This window comes from Sporothrix brasiliensis (genome assembly GCF_000820605.1).
Source record: "Sporothrix brasiliensis 5110 chromosome Unknown Cont14, whole genome shotgun sequence".
Taxonomy (NCBI): Eukaryota; Fungi; Ascomycota; class Sordariomycetes; order Ophiostomatales; family Ophiostomataceae; genus Sporothrix; species Sporothrix brasiliensis.
In genome coordinates this window covers 918,793-941,971 of record NW_024467133.1, presented here as the reverse complement: position 1 = coordinate 941,971, position 23,179 = coordinate 918,793, and the positions used below count along the sequence as shown (strand labels likewise).

General features: G+C 56.7%; 5 protein-coding genes across 5 annotated transcripts; 1 reads left to right on the top strand and 4 right to left on the bottom strand.

The window, feature by feature from the left end:
* Positions 1-487: 487 nt before the first annotated feature.
* SPBR_03557 (uncharacterized protein) lies at positions 488-7,731 on the top strand (the record flags this gene model as incomplete). The annotated part of the gene is made up of 2 exons (XM_040761848.1): positions 488-2,534; positions 2,630-7,731. The coding sequence occupies 2 exons, from the start codon at positions 488-490 to the stop codon at positions 7,729-7,731; spliced, it is 7,149 nt and encodes a 2,382-aa protein (XP_040622957.1).
* A 1,309-nt stretch (positions 7,732-9,040) lies between these two features.
* On the bottom strand, positions 9,041-11,554 carry SPBR_03612 (negative regulator of differentiation 1; the record flags this gene model as incomplete). Its single annotated transcript, XM_040761902.1, has 1 exon — positions 9,041-11,554. One exon carries the CDS (start codon positions 11,552-11,554, stop codon positions 9,041-9,043), a length of 2,514 nt encoding a protein of 837 aa, XP_040622956.1.
* Positions 11,555-16,247: 4,693 nt separating this feature from the next.
* Positions 16,248-18,029, bottom strand: SPBR_03675 (asparaginyl-tRNA synthetase; the record flags this gene model as incomplete). Its single annotated transcript, XM_040761965.1, has 1 exon — positions 16,248-18,029. One exon carries the CDS (start codon positions 18,027-18,029, stop codon positions 16,248-16,250), a length of 1,782 nt encoding a protein of 593 aa, XP_040622955.1.
* An 825-nt stretch (positions 18,030-18,854) lies between these two features.
* Positions 18,855-20,247, bottom strand: SPBR_03738 (agmatinase; the record flags this gene model as incomplete). The annotated part of the gene is made up of 3 exons (XM_040762028.1): positions 18,855-19,501; positions 19,563-20,019; positions 20,089-20,247. The coding sequence occupies 3 exons, from the start codon at positions 20,245-20,247 to the stop codon at positions 18,855-18,857; spliced, it is 1,263 nt and encodes a 420-aa protein (XP_040622954.1).
* A 1,503-nt stretch (positions 20,248-21,750) lies between these two features.
* SPBR_03782 (cell division control protein 42) lies at positions 21,751-22,910 on the bottom strand (the record flags this gene model as incomplete). The annotated part of the gene is made up of 3 exons (XM_040762072.1): positions 21,751-22,135; positions 22,222-22,341; positions 22,891-22,910. 3 exons carry the CDS (start codon positions 22,908-22,910, stop codon positions 21,751-21,753), a joined length of 525 nt encoding a protein of 174 aa, XP_040622953.1.
* Between the last annotated feature and the right edge of the window lie 269 nt (positions 22,911-23,179).

Here is a 23,179-nt window from a genome sequence, read left to right as displayed (position 1 = left end):
CGTAGCATGCCCGTAGCTCCTTCCGTTTTTACGGTGTCTGCTGTGCTCTTGCTGTTTGGGCAGAGCTTAAGCATCGTCAACTTATTTTTGCCCACCATTATTTTTTTTTTTTTTTTTTTTTTTTGCTCTCCTGCCTCTCTTCTTCTTTTCTCACCACCACGCTTTATTTCTCAAGTTTAGAAACACGCTTTTGAGAACAGTACGATTGCCTTCTTCAACATCACCATTTTTCGCGTCCACGCGATCTTTCGATCCCTTATGCGCATCGTTCGCAAGATCCCCTTCTTACCCATATCCAACGCGTCTCCTGCTTCGTTCAATTGATCGTCGCTTCGCGACCGACTCTGGTCTTTTTTCTTTGGTTGCGAAGTGTTTCATCACCTTCACCCGCCATCCTTCTCTTTCTGTTTTACGCGACGTTCACAATTCTGGCGTTCCTCGTCCCTCCCTCGCCTTCTGCGTCTGCCCTCGCCACCGGCAGTTCGCAATGGAGACTCCATCCCGGGGCTCGGCGTCTTCGCCTGACCCTTTGAACGAACGCGGTGACGATGCTGCAACACTTCCCATTCTCTCGTCCGCAAGCCGGCCTATCACGCGCAGCCAACGCTCGAACAGCATGTACTCTCTGGATCCTCACAACCGCATGCACCCGTCGCGGTTCTCTTCGCCACGCAAGCAGACCTTCCACCTGGATGTGGGCAGCAATGTCTCGCCCCAAAAGATTCGCGTCACGGTCGAGACCGAGGACAATGCTGCTGACGGTATCGACGGCCAAGACAGCCTCGCCGACGACATTCCCGACATTGCCGATTTTGACGAGGGGAAGGTTAGCCGCCGTCTCTTCCCTGCTTCGACGCCCGTCCCCTCCCTTCCTCTCAAAACCTCATCCGCCGCCGCACCGGCCTCTTCATCGCGTCGCCGCCAGCGCGGCTCCTCTCCCTCCAAGGGCTCGCCTACAAAGACCTCTGCCACCCGCCGGAAGCCTCGATTGTCGACCACGATGACCACTAAAGTGCCCCTGCGCGGCCTCTCCGACGACGAAGGCGAGGATGCTTCCGAGACGACTGGCATTGCCGCTACCCCCAAGCCCAAGCGTGGCCGACCCCGTCGCTCCGGAACGCCGAAGCCCCTGACCACAATCGTTGAGCCGTCCAGCCCCATAACTGCGACTTCTGCTTCTGCTGCCAAGGTTGCCTCGTCGCCCTTGAAGCGTGGTCGCAAACCAAGAGCCGCGACGCCCAAGGCAGAAGAGACGACAGGCGATGAGCTTGCATCCGTCGAAGCTACACCCGCCTTGTCCAGCCCGGCCAAGCGCACGCCCAGAGCCACACGCAAGACCGCCACCCCCAAGGCCACCCCGAAGGCTACCCCCATGAGCGCCCCTAAGAGCACTCCTAAGCGCACACCCAAACGTACTGCTAGCTCGGCTTTCCCCGGAAGCGAAGGAGAGTCTGCCTCGGAATCCCGTCCCACCAAGCGTGGCCGTGGCCGCCCTCGCAAGGCTATGGTCCCTGACGAGATGGCTGCTATAGCAGAGAATGTGCTCGAGGAGCAACTGCAGGAGGAACGATTGGCCACGCAGCCGCCCAACGGGCCACGGACTGAAGAACCCCAGAAGCAAGCGGAACTTGGCGTTTTCGCAGATGGAACTGCATCGGCCTCCCCGGACCCTATTATGGACGACTCCGATGCAATCACTGCGCATCCCTTCCATGCCCCGACCCCCAACACGATTCGCAGAATGCGGGTGGCTGTCTCTCCCGCGCCGACTACTCTCTCGTCCGTCGACCTGATCAGCGTCCAGACGCCTGCCCGGCCCACTTTTGACACCGAGCCCGCCAGCATCGTTGACGACGAAGGGAAGCATGGTGGGGACGACCTCGAGCGAACGTCTGCCGATGCTGATGATACTGCTGATGCCACCGCTGCTGCCGACGAGGATTCTGGTGAGGACTTTGCCTATGGAGCACCGTCTGCCGATGACTACTTTAGCGAAAACGGATTCGGAAACTATGATATCCCTGAAACTTTTGATCACAGCGATAACGCCGTGGAGACTGCTTCTATCAATGCCACGTCACCTGCCCCTGTCGCACGCGGTGTTCATGATGAAGAGCTGCAGACCACTCACACAGCGCACAGCGCAACTGTTACCCTTGTGGAGACCGCCGATGTCACAGACCAACCCGGTGAAGACATCATTGACCAGGCTGCCGCCTCTAACCAAGGTGACTCTGAGGATGAGCTTGCTCCTCCAATTGTCTCCCATAGTGATGCCATTGAGAGTACCATCGACGCGCCGGTCTACAGTGAGGACCTCCACACTGCCACACCCCAAGTCGCCCAAGCTCGTGTTCTCATCACTCCAGACACACTGTCGTCTCCCATGATGGAGGCGCCTACTTTAACCATCCCCAATATCATGTACACTGGTGCCCTACCGGAAGAAGAACAAGCTGCTGAGGCCAGCATAGCCCCCGCCGCTGCCGAACGCGTCCAAGATGACGCCTTAGTTACGGGCAACCGCAAGAATGGTAAGACGAAAAGCTCAGTCCCCGCTTCCAATACTCTCCCAAATCTCATGTAAACTCACTAACGCCGGACACAGATCTCCCTTCGCGCAGCCCAGATTCGCAACATAGTCGTAGTGATCAGGCACATCCCGATGACAGGATGCTCTTCTCCAGCGCGGAATCACCCTTCGTTCACGAGGCCTCTATCCTCCGTGATGCCCAGCTGGCACAGAGCGATGTGACCGCCCCCGATAGCGACGGTGAAGACGTCGACGCTGTCCTCCTTGGAAGTACGCATGGCAACGAAGCTGATTCGGACGCCGAGTCTGAATTGACAGGTGCTGCTCCCAACGTTCGCGACATGGACACCATTGCCCAGGGTGAGGACTTCAGCATGATTGGCGTCGAGTCGCTGCAAACTAGCTTCCGTACGTCCAACGATGAAATGCCCGCAATGGGTGAGATGACCAGCCGCATTGTCAACCGCTCGCTCCAATCCGTCCGCCAAGGCAACCAGCCCACTGAGGCCCACGACAACGATGGGCTCAGCTACCTGGACTTCATCTATCAGTCCGACTCCCCCGCTCCTGCCTCTGTCCTCGCGTCCGCCACAAAGTCGTCCCAGATCACGCAGAGCGCGACCCTCTCAACTCGCACAAGAGAGAATGCGACTGTGCAACAATCTTCGCCCGAGGCAAAGTCCAATTCTCCCCGCAAGAAGGACGAGCCTCTGCGGGAGGTCATTGCGCGGAAGTCGCTCCTTGACGCACATGGCTCATCCGCTACTCCTCGTGTTGTTGCTTCTGTTGATAAAGCCCCCAACCCGGCCAGTCCAGAACCCCAGCAGCAGTTCAACAACCAGGAGTATGACGACTCCTTTTCGGAGATTCCAGACTCTGTGCTTGAAGCGGCGGTCCCACAGACCACTACGACGACCACTCCTTTCTTCTCTCGGCACCAAGCTGAGCTCACTGGACAGTTTGCCATGGGCAGTGCCCGTGCTAACGCCAACGTCGAAGCCGTCGAGCCGCACCATGAAGGCCAAAGCAGCCCCGTTGACGCCGCAGCTGAGGATGACGATCAAGCCGCACATAGCCAGCCGGACGTGGAAGCAGAAATTACCTCGTCGCCCCCCATTCACTTCGCTCGTGCCCAGCACGCTGCTATCTCTGAGCAAGCTGCCCAGCGTCCACGCCTCTTGCACGAGATCCGAACAACTCCCGTGGCGTTCCAGTCGCCGCGCTACCCCGTCACTGCTGACCAGAACGATTACCTGCGTGTCCCCTCTGAAGGCTTCCGTCCCAGTCTTTCCCCCATTGTTCGCGCAGGTCGTGCTCTGCAGAGTGTCACTTCCGACCCACCAACGCCCAAGGAGAATGAAGGCTTTTTGCGCAGTCCCTTCCGCAGCTCAGTTGCTAGAGACACCCAGTCGCCCGCGGCAGCCCAAGGCCATGACTCTAGCAGTCCTCAGCCTGCTTCTGACGAGGGCCCTATTCAGGACCAGCTTCTCCGCGAGCAAGGAAGTGAGGAGGATGATGAAGTTGCTGGCCATGCGGAACAAGCTACTCTTCACACGGACGCTACGGACGTTATAAGCCCTACCGATGCTGAAGATGACAACGTCGAGGATGACAACACTGGGGATGCCATTAATGAAGAAGACGATCAAGACGAAGAAAGCGAGTACGAGGAAGTGGCTGACGAGGAGCCCAATGAGGACCCCCAGGTGATTACCCCGTCACAACAGTCGCATCCAGCCGCCACTACGACCCAGCAATCTCCAGCCTCCATGCCAAGAGCTGCATGGAACATGGCCAAGGCACCCTTTTCTGGATTCAAGAACCTCGTCTTGAACGGCGCACAGGTCATCTCGCCCCGTCTGTCAATTTCTGCTCCCGATTCTGGCTCTCCAGCCTCTCTCCCACCTTCGACCCCCGGTGGTGCTCAAGGTGCCTCACCAACTCCGGCAGCCCGGCCTGCGCCAGCGTCTCCACAGAAGCGTACTGCATCCGAGGCAGAACTCGATGCTCAGCCCAGCAGCTCTGCTCAGCCCGGCCCGCGCAGCGTCAAGCGCCTGCGCATGCAGACCCCGGCCCGTGCTAACAACGTGCAACCTGGCTCTGGCAGCGACACGAACCGATCCTGGCGGTCCTACATTTTTAGGGAGAATAGCGTCGCCGGCTCGATTACTGGTTTTGCTACGAAGCTGATCTCTCGGACGCCGCGCAATGATAACCACCACCGCGAGACTGAGACCAGTGCCGATACCGAGGCCGATGCCCAAGTCGAAGCAAATTCTGAGGATATTGAGATCAGTCCTGGCAACGAGGCCGCAGTTGATGCTGAGGACAACATGAACGTTAATATCGTCTCCTTGGCTGAAGCTGATGTTGGCGCCGAGGACAACATGGTTGTTAACACCGCCGCGCTTCCCGATATCAACACCACGTCTGAGAGCAGACCCAAGGCGACCCTTCTGACCAGCGAAGCTAACTCGACCCAGTACGGTTCCGATGCTATAATGTCGATGATCAACGATATCAGTGGCGAGGGTCAAGATGTTCATGCCATAACTGAGATTGAGCCTGACAGGCAATCCGCCCAAAGCGAGCGGGACGTGCAAGACGAAGACGACGTGGGCATGGATACCTTCAGTATGACAACCGTTAATAAGCCGATTCCTGGCGAGCAGGACCAGATCCCTGTGGAAGCGTATCCGTCGGAACATTTCGACGACGACGTCGACATTTGGGCCATTGAGGCAGAGCGTACGACTCGATTTGCCACGACGAAGTTGCAGCAGCATCAACCCATCGTTGTTCCTCGCTCTACTGAACGATCTGCTCCAAATGCTGAAAGTTCGCCGATGCGGGATCCTAGGGTCACTCGCATCCAAGGACAGGAAGCAAGACGTGCTGCACGGAAGCAATGGCCTGCCCCAACGCCGCTCGGTTATGACCCTGACCGCGAGAAGTCTCTTGTCGAGGAGGACAGTGTCGAAAATGAGGAGGCAGACGAGCTCCAAGGCCCATCGTCTTCAGTTAAAAACTCACCTCGTCCGGCCGGTCGCTTCAATCTCGATGACTTCTTCTCGTCCCCGGTCGCCCTGCCACGCCAATTGCCGCCTACGTCGAAGAAGAACATCCAGTACAATGAGGAGAGCCGCCGCCAAGCTATGGAGCAGTTCCTTGAGCACGAGCGCCGGCGTGAGGAACGCGAGGCCCTGCCCCAGTCCGCAACCGTACAGAAGCAGAAGCAGAGCCACCTAGTAGCTCCTCGAACAGCCAATCGCTCCTTTGTCTCCTCTTCTGAGCCAGACCTCAACGAGCAGTCAGATTCCATTGGAGAGCTGGCTGCTACGAATCCTCCTAGCGAGCCCATTTCCGAGGCCGCTACATCTACCCCGGAGGCAGATGCGCTCGGCGCACTGCCTCCCACCAATCCTATGACGTCCAACAAGAAGGCGTCACCTACTACTCCTGCTTCTGCTGACTCCCGGCAGCTGCAGCTCGGCAGCGGACGCAGCCGTTCGTCTAGAGGAAGCCCGCCTGCTGAAGGTGACCGCATCATTGAAGACGAGGATGCCCTTGAACGACTTCCTGCGAATCCTAGTGAAATTCGCAGGCGTTTCTTGGAAAACTTCAAGGCCAGTACTACGTTCACGGCCAAAACATCCAGTGTTGCCTCGGCATCTTCCCCCCCTGTTGCTTCTGCTACCACCGCCGACCAACTTGCCGCCGACCGCCAATCCCTAGAGACGGCGTCTGGTTCCAAAGAAAACCAGCCCCCTGCCTCGGAATCTCGCCACTCACGGCCACTCGTCGACTCTCCTGTCGCATCACCTGTCGGGTCGCCTGAAATTTCGCCACCAGGCTTACCTGCACCCGTCAACCAAGAGCTGGTGGCTCTCATGTCTTCCGAGGTGCCCCGGAAACGGTTTATGTTCAGTCGACCGAGCTTGGCTCACCCGAGCCTTGCCCGCCCACCACGCACAGAACGCAACAGCTCGCTGCAGTTCATCACGCCAAAAAAGCCTGCACCCCAACCGGTCAAGCCGACGGCGGCGCAGAATGAGCCAGTGCGATGGGGCCGCTCGGCCAGCCAACAACAGGAAAGTAGTACCCAGGAGGTAGCCAAGGACACACAGGCCGGAGCCCAACCTGCGAGCTTCAACGACGGACCCCGTACCTCGTTCACCCCACAGACTGACGCCCAAAGCGACGATGTCGAACAGTCTCCCCAGAGCTTAGGAGGTGATGACAGCTACCTTTCACAGGAGCAGTCAGGGGTAAATGAGGAGGAGCAGGAAGAAGAGTCCTCGTTCGTGACACCATTGCTAAAGCCGCTGCCGGCAAAGTCCGCATCACCGACCAAGTCGTGCTTGCGGCCAACGACAAAGCCAAAAACACCGGGCCGCGTTGTTGAGTTTACAAGCAGCACGATGGCCGGCGCGAGCAAGGAAATTGCAGCGGTACGGGAGAGTCTAGACGCAACCGACCTAGAATTTGCTGAGCACTTTCAGCTCGACACAGGTAATCGCCTTCCCTCGCCGGTCCTCACCGAACGCCCCGCAACGGAAGCCAACATCGAACGGGTCGGTGAGGATGGAGACGTCCGCATGTGGGACCGTAAGGAGGTTTCACAGCAGGAAAGCCAAGGCCGGGGTTACGTTGTTGACCGGACGGTGTCCGACATCATGCTCGCAGACACCCACCAGATCAGCGTAACCCGGCCCTACCATCCAGTCCCGCAGACCTCGGCGGCTGCAGCGGTGGCGGGCGAGGGGTTTTTCTTTCCCTCAAACGCCATCGTGTACGCCCCTTGGGAAGCACCCGCAAAGAACGTATCTTCACCGGGTCGAGCTTGGCAGCTCGGGGATTGGGTGGAGCTCAACAACGTGCTCCAGACCTACCGGCGCGAGGGCAAGGCCGACTTCGTGTCGAACCATCTGCTGGCACACCTGAGGAACGTCCGCAAGCATCCGGAATGGCCGGTCCCAGAGCGGGCAACAAAGGCGTCAGCCGATTTGCTCCACAAAGTGGTGCACACTGACCGCATTGCGATGCTGATTAAGAGTTGGCATCTCGACGTGGTCGACGTCTTTGCGCTCCGGGCCGGCCGAATCTGGAACGAGCACTATCTGGTGCGGCGTCTCTTCTCACTGTTAATCAGTGAGGAGAGCCGTGGTGCCTTCAAACCTTGGCGGCGGAGGCCCTAGAGTCTTCTGCTAAGGGGCTTGTAACCCAGGTAGTGCTCGTGGGGGGAGGAGGCGCTGAAGGGGAACGAGGGGAGGAAAACACGCATGTGTCTTGTTTTTGGGTGGCTTGATTGAGATTTACTTTGGCGCTTGTGCTTGCGCTGTCTGGCGTATCTGCTTTGTCTTGTGGCTTTGGCTTTGGCTCTGGCTTGCTCTGTCCTGTTCTTGTCTTTTTCTTTTTCGATTTCTATTGTTTGGCCTATACTGGTGTGTCTTTTTGATTGTTTGGAGATTGGTGTTTTCTTGTTTCTTCCCTGCATTGGGTTTTGATTTGCACCAGCGGCTGGATTTATCATGATACCCCCCCTCGGCGAAGGGACTGACATGGCATTGGGATGGCGTTCAGCTGGGTTTACTTCGGCCGGTGTTGCAGTTTTGCATTTTGCATTTTGCATGGCCCTTACGACAGGAACGACAACAGGGAGGAGGGGGACGACCTGCCACTGAGTCCCCTCTTCCCACAAATTATTTATTATCACGATCTGTACAATAGCGACCTGATTTGGGGTTGCACAACATCTGGCCTCGTGAGAGGACCACACATCACACATCTATTTGGCATATCTTCTGGCGTCTGGGCGCGGCCACATACAAAACATAGCATGTACATGTCAGCGTACGCATTTGGAGGCGATACCCTTATTGCCGTTTTATTCAGCATGGTCTTGGTTGTCTTCCATACTTCTTCTGCCGGCTTTTGTTATATAGTTTAGCCTTCTCGACCTGCGGGGACGCAATTGCACGAAGTAAGACACTTTTTGATTTGTCATAAACGAAAAATGAGTTGTTTAAATTTGACAGGTTCCTGTCCGTATAAGATACACATGGTACAAGCATACCTGGAATTATTGGTATTTTGTTACTGCGAAAGATTGGGACAGAAGATCGTAAACGCAAGAGGCCTTCCAAGCCAGACAAAGGCAAGACGCGCAAATAGCGAAAATAAAGTAGAGAAACCAAAAAAGAACAAGTGAAGTGACTGAGGAGATGCAAAGGAAACGAAGAAAAACAACAGCCAAAGTTCAAAATGAATAGGAACAAGAAATGAAAGTAGCCGAAACAGTAAATATAACAAGTAATGATAGTAGATAGGCAGAAGATAGGGGGAAACATATCCAAAAGATGGGGCAATTACAACAGCTAAAACAATCTGCGTTGCCGTTCACAGCTTCGACTCGTTTTGGCTCTCCACTACCGTGTCCAAAAAATGCACTATACACCTAACAAAAGCCCACAGCTAACCCACAATGCAAACGCGTACACCTCTCGTTTAGTTGGCAACCTCCTCCTCCACCCAACCATTCAGGCCGCTCTGGATGGCCAGACCGAAGCCGGCGCCCATACCGCCAAAGCTGGCCTGGTACTGGTGGCCCCGGCGCTCGCCCTCATTGGCGCCGCCATTGGCGCCGCCGGGAACGCTGTTGGGGCTGGTGCCGCCGTTTTCAAAGCCAGGGGCCAGAACAGGAAGGCTCACGGCGCGGTTGTGCTGGCCGCGCGGGTTGCCGGGCGCCAATAGACCGCCAATCGTGGTCGTGCCGTTGGTCGTCGTAGCATTGCCGCCGTTGGCGTAGCCGTTGGACATGCTGGCCGACTGCTGGTGGCCAGAAATAATGGGACCCTGGGGCACCTCAATGGTCAGCTCGCTCGAGGGCGAGGCGGCGGTGCCAAAGAGCGCGGCCTGCTGGGCAACGAGCACCTGGTGCTGCTGCTGCTGCTGCTGCGCGGCCTGCTGCGAGACGTGGCTAAGGTACATGGTCAGAGCGTTGTTGGTCGAGCTGAAGAGAGTGACGGCCGGCTGGTTGGGGTTGTTGCCAGGCGACGTGGTGTTGGTCGGCGAGCCGCTGTTTTGGCTGGTCGAGCCGTTGGGCGGAGGCGACGCGATGCGGCCGGCCTCGTTGTGTGGGGACTGGGAGTTGGCGTTGTTGCCGTTGCCGGGTTGGAGCTGACGCGGCGCATTGCCGCAACGGTCCTTACCGAAATTGACCTTGAACTTTTTGTACTCCTCCTTGCTGCGAATGGCCTCGATGGCCTTGATGGCATTGGCAATGTTGGTAAAGTTGACAAACGCACAGCTCTTCTCACGGAGCGTATTGACCAGCTCAATCTCACCAAAATCGGCGAAATCCTGGCGCAGGCGCTCCTCAGTCCACGTCTCATCGAGATTGCCAATATACACATTGCGCGACGCGCCGCCGCTCACGGCCAGGGCAATGGCCGGCGGCAGAGCACCCGAGTGCTTGCCCCAGCCGATCTTGAGGCGGCGGTTGTGGATCATGAGACCCTGCAGGTTGCTTAGGGCATAAAACGAGGCGGCTGCGGTCGGGTCGATGAAGGTGACAAAGCAAATGTGCTTGTCAGGGATGTAGCGGACGTGGTGCAACAGGCCACCGCGAACGACGTTGCAAATCTCCTCAATTGTGGTCTCGGGATGAATGTTGCCCAGGTAGATGGTGCGGTTGCCGAGGTTACTGATGCCACCGGCAGTAGTGGCAACCGCAGCAGCAGCCACAGACTGCTGCGCCAGGGCGTTGGAGATGATGTCGCGGTCGGCGCCGGTCAGCATATTGGCATATCCAGGGGCAATGCCGAGGTACTGAGCGGCATTCTGCTGCTGCGTCTTGGACACGTAGGCGCAGCGGTCCTTGCCGTAGTAGACACGGCGCGGAGACTGCCAGTTAGGCTCTTGGGGCAGCTGGGTGACAGCCTTGATGGCGTTGGAGATGGACAAGAAGTGGATGAAAGCAATGTTCTTCTCGCGGACGAGTTTGATGGTGTCAATGGCACCAAACTTGCCCAGGTCCTCGCGCAGCTCATCCTCCGTGATCTCTTCAGGCAGATTGCCCAGGTACACATTGCGCGAGGCGCCCGACTGCTGGACAGCCAGCGCCACAGACGTGGGAACCTGGGACGGCTTGCCCCAGCCAACCTTGACATCCTGACCCTTGATGCAGAGCTTTTTCAAGATGGCATCAGAGTGGAAGTGGGTGGCGGAGCTTGCGTCGAGGAAGGAGATGAAGGCGCAGTTCTTGTCAGGCAGCATGCGGACGGACTCGATCTGGCCACTGCGGACGTGGCTCAGAAGCTCGTCGGCGGGTGTGTCGGCGGGGATGTTGCCCAGGTAGACAGTGCGGCTGGTGCCGCTCACGACGCCAGGCGACAGACCCACTGGCGACGCGGCCTGCATGGGGACCTGGATCTGGCCGCCCACGTTGTTGAACGCACCGCTGGGCGATTGGGGCGAGTAGAACTGGGGCGCGCCGTAGGTCGAGGGTGAAACGATCGTCTGGTAGGCCTGGGGCGACATGTTCTGCTGGTCAGGGCTCTGTTGTCCATTCGCCTGGACGTTAAGTTGGCCATTGGCCTGCTGCTGCTGCTGCTGCTGTTGGGCCTGAAGCTGTGCCTGCTGGAGCTGCTGGGCCTGCTGGTAGCCGATCTGGCCCTGGAACTGGGAAGTGGCAAAGGCAGCCGGGGTACCCGGTTGAAAAGGGCTGCCAAGAAGCAGCTGGGACGGAAGAAGAGATGTGAACTGCATGTCGAAGGCGGTGCCTGGGGTGGTCATGTCGGGCGCCGCGGCGGTGGTGGTCGGAGGAGGGGGCTGGTTCATGGACTGGGTGTTGATGCTGGGAATGTTCGCACGACGCGGGTGGCGGTCACCGAAGCCGCTGATGTTGGAGGTGAAGGCACCGTGGGAGAAACCGGTATCGCTGTTGGAGGGCTTGGAGGCGTGACCGAAGCGGCCGCCGTTGGGGCCAGGCTGGCTGACAGGGGCGTTCATGTCCTGCATCCCGAGCAGATGAGGGGGGACAAGGCCGTCCCGAGAAACGTGAGATAGGACCGCCGTTTTGACTGATGATTCGTACCCTGAAACCGGGCACGGAAGTGGTTCGGGGCGGGAGGTCGAAGACAGGTGAGCGCGAAGTCGAAGCGAGGATATAGGGGAGAAGAAGGTGGTCGAGACAGAAAGAGGTCGGAACCTAAACACGTCGGCGTCTAGAAAGCCGTTTGTCGATTCGGGAAACACACGGGCTTCTTGAAATGGGAAGAAAAGGGACGTAGGTAAACCAGGCGAGCCAAGAATTGAAGCGTAGAATTATGGGGTATCGAGGAACAAAAAGCTGATCATTTGTCGTCGAGACGAGTTGGTCGAGGTCGAAGGATTCGAAGCTGGAAGGTCGTTTCGGGAAGACAGAATGTATCCAAGAAAAAAATTATAAACGGGCTGGCTGTGATGGTTGTCGATAATGACCAGAGCAAAAGCCAAAGACTTTGGGTTGTTTTCGGCGGTAGAGAACAAACAAATAAGTAAGAGATTGTAGGCGACAGAACAGAACACGGCGAGCGAGCGAGATGTTGTGAACGAAGAAAATGTCTGCAAAGTGTGTATCGAGCTTGGTGCAAAACTGCTATTCTTGAAGGAGATGGCGAGAAGTACCGAAGCAAAATAAGAATACGAGATCCCAAGCTCAGTCGAACGGAAACCAAGCGAAGGCAAACAAACGAGTGAGGTCGAATTTAAAAGGGATAATAAACGAGCAGTGACGAAAGGAAGAAGAAAAAGAAACGAAGAAGCAAAAGCTGGCAAAAGAGCCGTTTGAAGAATGAAAGTCGTACCACGAAGAAAGATGTGGATGACCAAGAAAGAAGACAAGTAGAGAAGAGAGGCCGAGGAACGAAAACGAGATCGAAAAAGAGAGAGTGAAGAGGTGAGGAAACGGGGAAAAGAGTGTGAACGAAAGAATGAAGAAAAGCGAGAGACGAAGAAGAAAGGAGTCGACAGACCAGACTGAGGGTAGAGAAGGAGAAGGTGGAGGCGGCGAAGAAGAGGATCGTAGGGGCAAAGGAGGGAAAAGGTTAGAGTGAAGGACGCAGAATGGTGCAGAGAGGTGAGAGAGAGAGAATGAGAAACAGGGGAGAGGCTAGGTGGATTGTGGAAAAGGGGGGGTGATGTTCCCGTTGGTCGCTTGTCGATTGCCCAAAGCGGACAGGAGACATTTAATTGGGGCGCGCTAAGTTTAATGAGGCCCGTTCAGGGGAAATCGGTGCTGGCTTTCTAAGGTGGGAAAGAGCCCTGGCCGGACCCATCAAGAAGGGAAGGCTCGAAGCACCCAAAGTACAGAAGGTGGCAGTAAGCAGGAAGGTAAGAAGGGATGCATGGCACTGTAAAAGATATGCAATGCGGTCAAAAAGGACGAATGGAGAAGGTGCGCCCGACAGAGGCAAACATGGAGAGGACGCAGAGAACGTGCCGACGATGCACGGCAGGAACGACGGACACAATATGTGAAGCAGAAAGCGTGACCATGAGCCACAGTGAACGAAGAAGGCATAGATACCGTCGACGAAGCCACACCCGATGAGCAAAGGCATCTTCTCACTGACTAGCACAGTCTACGATGACTTGGATCGTGTGGACGACCGATGACAGGCACCGTGTGCCGACTGGTGACTTTGGAGAGAGCAATTGACCTCCGACCATCAGGCAATGCCTCTTTTTCTACGAAAGCGGCTCATGCACTGTAACTGTGCAACTATTCCCTACCTGCCCTGACTGTTCGAACGCGTGTTCAGCCAATGGACAAGAGGTGCCTGGCGTGTGGATTGCGCTAGCGGGCTAGTTCCTGTCTTTGTTTGCCAGATCCCGCTGGCGTCTTTGTTACTGAGGACACTAAGAATTTCCAGGATATTTCTGCTGCTTCCGAGCGGGCATTGGTAAGGCTGGCGATGGCGTTGAGAGTCGACGTACGAGGCATGATGGCATTGGGGCATTCGGCACAGTGTCCCATTGGCGCATTGGGACGTGGCAGTGCGGACAGCAAGCACACGGCCCAGCGACGGATGTAAGATTACTGGTATGATGCCTTACATTGTGGGTTCCCTGTGCTGCTCAGACGGAGGGCAGGAGGGCAAGACGGGGATAAATTGCGGCCCCCTCACAGCCGGGACGTAAGATACGACATCTGGGGTCAAGTCCTTCTACCACATGTCGAAAAGGACACGGAATGCGAGCGCCAATAGAGACGTGGCACATGTGTGGGAGAATGGAGTGAAGGGTCCCATGGGAGGTCAAGGAAAAGGAGAAGAAGGGAAAAGAGTGACAGCGGCCTCGAAACGGTTAACAACGATGGTAATATCACGATCTATATAAGGGTGGAGATATAGGCGCGTGTGGCCGGATGTGAGTGCTGCTGCAGAGATGTCGAAATCCAGGTCATGCATTGTCAGATGCCCGAATGTGCGGTAATTCGTATATGTAGCCTCATTTGCACACCTCGTCACTGCTTCTTAAAAAACGAAAAATGAAGTCGCGCAGGTCGTGATTTCCAACCCTGGACCGTATCGTCCAAGCGTCAGAGTGTCAGTGTCTTGAAGGGCAGAGAGCCGTTGAGAATTCGTGCAGAAGGAGTTAACCCAGCGCCGAGACGGCTTACTGCTCATTTCCTGGCGTCATTTAGGGCTTTTAGCGTCCCTATTTTCCTCTATTTTCCCAATTTGCATTTTTATCAATCTCTAGCTTCGTTTGGAAAGGCCACAAGTGTGCGTGCGATGGCGAGACTGGGGAACCGTCGAGCATGTTTTCCACGACTTCTAACGTAGAGCTGAGGTTAATAAGGGGTATTCTATGATCTCCATATTGTGGCGCATCTGCGCATCTGCTGATCACTGAAAATGCAAATCTCGAATCTCGAATGCGCATCAGGGTAGGAAACAGACCGGAATGCGTGCTCTGGCCTTTTTCCACGCTTCCCCCTTTCCTTCTTTCTCCCCAGCTTCTCCGGAGAATCGAGTTAATAATAGAATGTATTCTGCACTCGCCACACGCGTGCTCCGTAAAATAACTAGACAAGGCCCAGGGATCCGCTTCTCTCCTCTCGGGACTGGGCGAGACCCTGAAGAGAAAGAGCACGCCCTTCACAAGCCGTCCTTTGTAAAACGTCTGGCCCATCTCCTCCAAACTACCTCGTCCAGGCACAAATAATTGTGACTTGGGCAAGGCAATGAGTGACAGCCAGCAGACGAGGATTCCAAGCTGGCAGAAGAAGGATATGTTGGACGACGGTGAGGTTGGCCAAAGAAGTTGAAGAAACCGGAGAAGAAAAAGAGGAAGTGGAGAAACGATGTGATATACGATACGTCTCTTACGACGTACCTGTCCTCCTCGGCTTCTCGAGTATTATTGTGCCTCGCGTGCGACCCAACTCGATTGAGGCTCAGGGCCCTTCCCCTTTTTCAACATCAAAGCCACAATGTGGAAAGTCGCACACAGCATGACGAGCCGTCACCATGTTCCCCTGGCTGGAAATCAACGGCGACGACAGTGGCTGCGACGCTGCGACTCGTGTGACTCGCAACTCCATGCTGGGTACGACATACATTAAACAGACACCAAAAGAAGCGCCGGAGGAGCAGCAGACGTACATTGTAGTCAAAAGTCTGCGAGAAGGAACAAGGGACCCGGCTGAAGGTATGAGTAAGGGAGACGACTCCACCTCGGGCAACGCAAAAGTCAGGGGCGGAAGACCCAACCCAGCCTTGTGTCCTCAGGGCGGAGGTAATCTTATTGTGAGATGCTGTATGCTAATGCTTGGTAGCCTTGTTCAACGGAGGACGGCGCACACAATATTTCATTCAAAATTGTTTTGCGTCGTATCGTGCTCAGGGGCTCACCACAGCTCCGGGTAAGATACAAAGTACAGAGTAGCACGCACAGAAACAACTCTGTCTCTCGATGTTTGGTCAAGGGTTGGCAACACAAGCGGCAGAAGGTTTCTTCATCAGAAAACGGGCGGATGGATGGCTGGCCCAAATGGCTGGCCCAAATGGCTGGTCCAAAGAGTGAAGAATCGCACGGGTGCACGCGAGGGCATTGCACCTTCCCAAACAGACACAGCCAAATGGTCCACTGGGCTGCTGCAGGGCCCGTTTGGCGTAATGCAGGAACGTGCATAAGGGGGATGGGCCAAAAGGAAAAAGCGGAGAAGAGAGACGAGAGAAGAGGAAATAATACGAATCGTACAACATACAAAAAGAGCAGTCGACAAAAGGAAAGGACGGCCCACGAGTACACAGACGGAAAGACCAAAGCACAGGCACACCAGCAGCCAGAGGGAAAGAACCATGGGGGAGCTTCGCTTTGGCCTGGTCGCCCGGATGACCGATGTTTGAGGAAGGAACCAGGACGCACCCCTTGGCTTGGGCGACGACGATCTAGAACGGAGAACCGCACCGGCATGCATGCAGCACGTTTGGCCTGCAGTACTCCGTTCACGGCCAAAAACGTTTCACAATCTCCGTCTCCGCTACAAACGAGCTCATACCCAATTGCAGCGTTTACATCAATTTCATTATTCTTTTCATAGTCTCGCATGCGGTTTTCACCCATCCCTTCCATTTTTCACCGTGAACTCTTTCTATCAAACAACAATGCCGTCTCTACTTCCCGTCGTCTCCTCCAACGTGCTCCAGCGGCTTCCATCGCTTTACGGCTTCGCGCGGCCCATGAAGCGCGGGTACAGGGAGCATGTGCGGACGGTGTGCTGGTTGGCAAGCCAGGCCAGCAGGCGCTCCAGGCCCAGACCGTAGCCGCCGTGCGGGCTCGTGCCGTACTTGCGCTGGTCCAGGTACCAGTAGTACGGCTCCGGGTTGAGGCCCTTGTTCTTAAAGGCCGCCATCAGCTCGTCGTAGTCGTCCATGCGCATCGAGCCACCCACAATCTCGCCCACGTTGGGCATCAGCACGTCGACGCTCTCGGTGACGCGCGGATCGTCGGGGTCCTTCTTCATGTAGAACGCCTTGACCTCGACGGGGAAGTGCGTCAGGAGCACCGGCACGTTGAGCGTGTCGACCATCTTGCGCTCGGCCGCCTCGGCAATGTCGTCGCCAAACACGTGCGGCTGGCCCTCCTCGTTCAGCACCGGCGGGTCTTGCGCGTTGAGCCAGTCGATGGCGTCCGTGTACTTCATGCGCTTGAACGGGCGCGCCGGCTTGACGAAGCCGGGGTGCAGCAGCTCGACCAGCTCCTTGCCGACCGGGTCCGCCAGCACCGCGTCCACGACGCTGCAGATCATGTCCTCAATGTGCACCAGCATGTCGTCAAAGACAATGGCGTCGAGCTCGGCCTCAATGTGCGTGTACTCGGACAGGTGGCGGCGCGTCAGCGACTTCTCGGCGCGGAACGACTTCTCGATGCAGTAGACGTCGCCCATGCTCGGCAGGCACGTCTCCAGGTACAGCTGCGACGACTGCGTCAGGTAGGCGTCCTCGTTGTAGTACGGCACGCGGAACAGCGTCGCGCCGCCCTCGACCTGCGTCTGCACAAACGCCGGCGGCGAGACGGCCGCGATGCGCCGCGCCTTGAAGTTGAGAACAAACGCCTCGTACAGCACCGACCGCAGCTTCATCACGGCCGACGCCTTGTCGCCGCGCAGCACCAGGTGCCGCTTGTCCAGCATGTCCGACTCCCACGGGTCCTGCTGGCCCGATGCCACAATGTTCGTAATCGCCTCCGCATCGCCCGGCGCGCGTCCGTACACCTCGTAGTAGTCCACGTGCAGCTCGCGGCCGTCGGGCGCCGTCGCACCCGCCGGCACCGTGCGCAGCTCGCCAAACAAGAACAGCGACGTCTCCTGCGCAAACAGCAGCGCCTCGTACGTCGACGTCAGCGGGCCCGCCGCAATGACGCACTGCAGGAACCCGTAGCCGTCCTTGAGCGTCAAAAACGTCGCCTGTTTCTGCACGCGCAGCCGGTGGATGTGCCCAAACACGCGCACCCGCGTGCCCTTGACGCCCGTGGCCGGGTCGCCCAGCGGCACGTCCTTTTGCCACAGCTTGATCGTCTGCGCCTTGGGCAGTGCCGGGTCCTCCTTGATGGTCACCGACTTCGCCGCCTCCAGGTTCTTGGCCCGCTGCTGCTTCTGCTCCTCCTCCTTGGCCAGCGTCTGCTCGGCCCGCGCCAGCTTCTTCTTGTGCCCGTCCAGCAGCGTCTGTGCCTTCTTGGCCGCGCTCTTGGCCGGCGCCTTCCACTGCAGACGAGCCGCCTCGTCGGCCGCGTCACCACCGGCTGGTGTCGTCGTCGACGAGCGCATCAGGTACGCCTTTGCAGGCTTGTCCAGGTTCTGAATGTACGCGTGGGCCAGCGACTTGAACGGCTTGGCCTCGGTGCCGTCGGCCGACTCGTCGTCCTTGCCGACATCGGTGTCGATGTAGACCGGCGGTGCCTCCACCTTGTCGACGCGCACGGCGGGATCCGGAGCCGATGCCATAGTAGGACGGAGGGAGATGGAGGACAGGGGTTGTTTCGTCTGGTGTTGTTTGTTGACCTGCTGTCTCGTAGATTGCCAATTGCTCTGCGCCGGAGGGGACAAAAGTCAGGAAATCGTATGTGCCAAAAGGCAAAGCAAAAGCGTCGTCAATCCTACACTTACTTGAGCACCAATTGTCTATCGCGGGCGTGGTTGCGTGGTCTGGGGAGAGAAAAGGGAAAATGAGACAGGAGAGCGGGAAGAAAAAGAGATGTCCAGTGGTGGGGTTATCAGAGATAAAATATTGCTAGGGCGAACCAGCGCTGGATGAGGGCAGCGCAGGCGCAGAATTGGGGCGGGGCTGGCTCGTCGCCTTTTGCTTGCGCTTCTGAGTCACAGCTATTTTTGTGGGAAGGAGACAGCGAGACTGCAAACGACCGGTTTCAGATTGAGATTGGGCCTGGGACCGAGTCACCGCGATCATACAACGTCTTATGGAGCGATAACGACAGGGCGGGTCATGTACGACACATTAAGAGTAAAATTGACCTCATTTGGTTTTTCTTATTCCCTTGCCGGATTGTTTGAGCTGAAATTCAACGAGTTGGTTAAAAGTTGCCATTCTTGGGGCATTCTTATGACTCCAGCCTCGTTGTTATCTTTCTCCATGGCCTTTCCCATACCCTCCTATAAGGAGATGAGACAAGGAGAGGTCGCGAATGCCGTCTGGTACGATACGTGGGTACAGTGGCTGGTCTTATCGCTGTCACAGATGACTCTTCGTCTCTCGCTTTCCCTTTTGTCAAGCCAGGCCTGTTTCCTCGTCTCTTTTCACACCCGTCTCTATCACAGCTCGTCCACAATGCGCTCCTTCTTGGACGGCTTAGACGACCCAGACTCTGCCGCCGTCTTCTCATACACGAGGCCCTCTTTGCCCATGCCTGCCATACCACGCTTCACCATCGAACTCATGATTTCGTAGACCACCTGCGCTGCCGCCAGCGCCGTCTCCTCGCCGGGGCCCTGGTAGGCCGGTGCCACCTCGACCACATCCGCACCCACAATGTTGAGCCCCTCGAGTCCCCGCAGGATCCGAATCAACTCACGCGTGGTCCAGCCGCCAGGCTCGGGCGTGCCGGTGCCGGGCGCAAACGCCGGGTCCAGCACGTCAATGTCGACGGAGAGGTAGACCGGATCGTCGTTGTCGCCAATGGCTGCGAGGATGGCTGCGAGCACAGCATTGGCGCCGCCCATGTCGTCCAGATCATCGGCGCTCAGGCGCACCCAGTTCTGCCGGTCGTCGTCGTAGTAGTCGGCAAAGTCGTCGCCGGTGAGTCGTGTGCGCAGGCCGGCGTGCACAGAGGGCGCACCGGTCGCGTTCGTGAGCAGGCCCTCCTGGCCGGCGACCCAGAACATGGAGCCGTGGTTGTAACGCGACTGCTCCGACGGCCACGCCGACGGGTACTTGTCAGGGTGCCACGTATCCAAGTGGGCTACTGACTGTCAGATGACGGGACACGAACACGTGGTACAGACTCTGCTCCTGCTACGTACCATCAAAATGAATCACCCGCAGCTGCCCATATGCGGCATGTAGAGCCCGCAGGGCCGGCAGGGCCAGACTGTGGTCACCGCCCAGCGTGATCAGCTTCGGTCGCTGCAGGACCGTAGCCGACGCCGGCGGCCGCTTGCCGAGCTCCACAAATGCTTCGGACATCTGCTGCACAGCCACCACGTTGTCCATGGGCGTAATGGGGATGTCGCCGCAGTCGAGGATGCGCGCCCAGCTGCGGTAGGGGTTGATGCCTGCTCGCTGGTTGAAGCCGCGAAGGGCCGTCTGCCGACTAGAGGCTTGGCGGATGGCACGGGGCCCAAATCGCGCGCCAGGCCGGTAGGACACGGCCGTGTCAAAAGGGGCCCCGATAATTGCAATATCGTAGAGTTCCTCCGGGTTCGTGAGGCATTTCGCGTATTCGAGGTGCCCAAAGGAGCCGATGCCGTTAAAGGACCACTAACGAAAATACTTGGTGAGCAACATCCGCTACATGTGTGCGGTCTACCCATGTCTTATGCCTCTTACCTCGCTGCCCCATTTGCGTTGAAGCTCGTCGAGGTACTCCTTGGAGAATGGTGTGTCGTCGTGGCCGTGACGGTGATGGCCGCAGGCCTCAGTTGGGCTCACAGCAGCGAGTGCGGCCACAATGGCCAGCACCCATGCGCGGACGCTTGATGGTGGCATTGAGAATGCTTGTAAGGTATGGCAAGATGCAGAAATGGTATCCAAGGAAGACAAAATGCTCAAAATAATTCTGACGTTCAGAGAACAAGAAGCTCGTATGTCGGAACCTGACAAGGTCTTAGATTATATACCGCCAATATCCCAAAACTGGGGAGAAGCAGGTAAAGGGGTCTCCGGCGTTCGGCAGCTCACCCGTTTTCTTCCTAACTGTAAATCGTAAAAAGATCCCAATGACAAACAAGAAGACAGAAATGGCAGAAAGACGACCCCTCAAGAAGACAAAGATAAAGGGCGACGATGTACCCATCGTGCTTGCGTTATCCGGCAGTCGCGTCTACATTCCCAAAAAGGAAAGCGCTACTGAATAGTGCCCGCAAACTGAGGGGGGAAGGCAACGGGGAGCTGCCTGCTCGTTTCGCCAATACCCACCAAGTGGCCCTATCCCCCCAAAACGGCAACAGCAGCTGGCTGCGATGCGGCAACATCGCGCTAAATGTGGAATGCACAACCGCCTCAGCGCCTGTCGCTCAACTTGCCATGTGCTACTTGGAATCCAAGCAACTCGGAAGCTACGCGCCGGCGCTTTTGGGAAGTAGGACAGCCACAGCCGCTGCCCGTTCCGATACACGGCATATGCTTCCTCGTCCTGAGAGGAGCACATGGTCATGCGTGTGCATAAATAGCGGCAGTAGTACTCGCGTCGACAAACAAAAGCCAACCAAACGAAAGCATGAAGTATCTTGAATAGCTGGTAGAAAAATCAATTGCACTCCAAATCGCCAAACTTTGTCCTATAACAGAAGAAATCTCGGGGACGAGACAAGAGAAAAAGAGCGAAGCGAAACAAGAAAAAAGAAATGGCCTGAAGCAAAACGAAAATGGGGATAAATGCGAATCGGATACGGAACAGAAAGAGGGAGAGGGATGTGCGAACAAGACCTCGTCCATGTCGGACGTGCCCTTCTATTGATGATCGGACGCTTTTCACGCCGGCAGTTACTCGCCATTGGATCTACCCGTCGCCCATAGTCTCTTCCCATCTTTCCAACGTCCTGTGCCATGCAAGGACACAGGCTTCCCAGGCGCAAGCTGGTCATCGCCTCGACCAAACATCATGGCCGTCACCGGGTCCACATGTGGCTTCCTCGGTTACATAGCCTCTGGTCATGGCTGTGGGGTACGTGTCAAGCAGAGCTTGATCGAATGGAGCAGAGAAAATAGCATGGGTACGAACACGAAAGGCTGGAGCTGAGAAACCGAAGCGACAGCAGCAATTATCTCACAGAACGGCAGGTATCTGAATCGCTCTGCGGTGAGAGAAGGAATGATAAGAAGCGGTATGACATTGGAAAAGGAGCAAATAAACGCGTCCAACTAAAGAACGAGGCACTTGTGCGACTTCTTCTTGGGTGCGGGCGGCTCCAATGCGGCGACAATAGCCTTGCAATTGTTAGTAGTGCACGAGACAAAGGCCAAGCGAAAAAAAAGGAGTAGGAGCAGGAGTCATACCTCGTCAAAAACATCCTTCAGCTTGTACTGTGTCAGGGCACTGCACTCGACGTACTTGACCGCACCAAGGTCCTTTGCCATCCGCTCGCCGTCCTCCTTCCGTACAGGGGCCATCTTCTGCTTCGACAGCTTCTCCCGTACGCTCGGGTCGTCCCGCAGATCGACCTGTGTGCCGACAATCAAGCACGGCACGCCGGGGCAGTGGTGATGCACCTCGGGGAACCACTTCTCGCGGACGTTCTCAAACGATGCAGGCGATGTGACGCTAAAGCAGACGAGGAACACATCCGTCTGCGGGTACGACAGAGGGCGCAGGCGATCGTAATCTTCTTGACCGGCGGTATCGAACAGACCGAGAGTGTAAGGCTCATCGCCGATCCTGGCAGGAGGGAGAGAGCGCTGTTAGCGACAGGCGGCTTTCGTTGGGAGGACAAGAAACCAAGACACAGATGGATATGGACTCACATAACCGTGACGGCATAGTTGTCAAACACAGTCGGAACATACTCCGAAGGGAATTTGTTCGTTGTGTAGCTGATCAGCAGGCAGGTCTTGCCGACGGCACCGTCGCCCACCACCACGCACCTGCGCAAAAAAGAATGTCAGCCGGTGATAAACGTTGGGAGAAGCAACATAATAAAAATGAAACCAGAAAGGTCGTAAAATATGACGCAACAACAGACAACCGGCTGGCAGATCGGACTTGGCACCGGCGTCGAGCTGACAGAACCCTTAAGCGTGCTGTCGGCCAACGGTCTTTCGTTCGCCTCTCACCGCCCAAGATTCCCCAATTCGCTGATATATGCCAGCCTGCATGTGGCCCTCCCGCATGCAGACACGCATGCCTGGTCACAGCCCACGTGGTGTCGGACAGCTTTTTGGTGGCCGTCTTCGGGGGTTAGATGCAGATGACCATGAACAACGAGAACAGTAGATGACGTCGTCGGTAGGAATCGCACGCAGCAGGTATTGGAACGCGCTGGACGGAAAGGGGAGCAGAGAGGAGAAGCAATCGGGTGTACACGAGTCCGATAGACCGATGCGGAGAGCGGAGGACCAACAAGAGGCCGGGAAGCCCCCAAAAGAGAGATACTACACCCAGGTGTGCAGAGAGACCGGAGAGATAACACGTACTTGATTGTTGCGACAACCATTGTCGATAACTGAGAATGCTACCTAGAGGGAAGAGCAGAGCGGCGATGTAACCGAGGCGTAGCAGAGGAGAAGGGGAGACGAAGATGGCGAAGCTGGCAAAGGTAGCGATTGCGGGCGAGATGCTGGTGCTGTCGAAGGGATTGGCTTGTCGACGGGTGGGAAGAAACCGCCTGGTAAGAATCCTCGAGCGTCCGGTCGGGAATTGTCGTCGTTTGTCGGCGCGTGCGTTTTGGTGGTATCCAGTGGTGTAGTTGTGGTTTGGATGGGC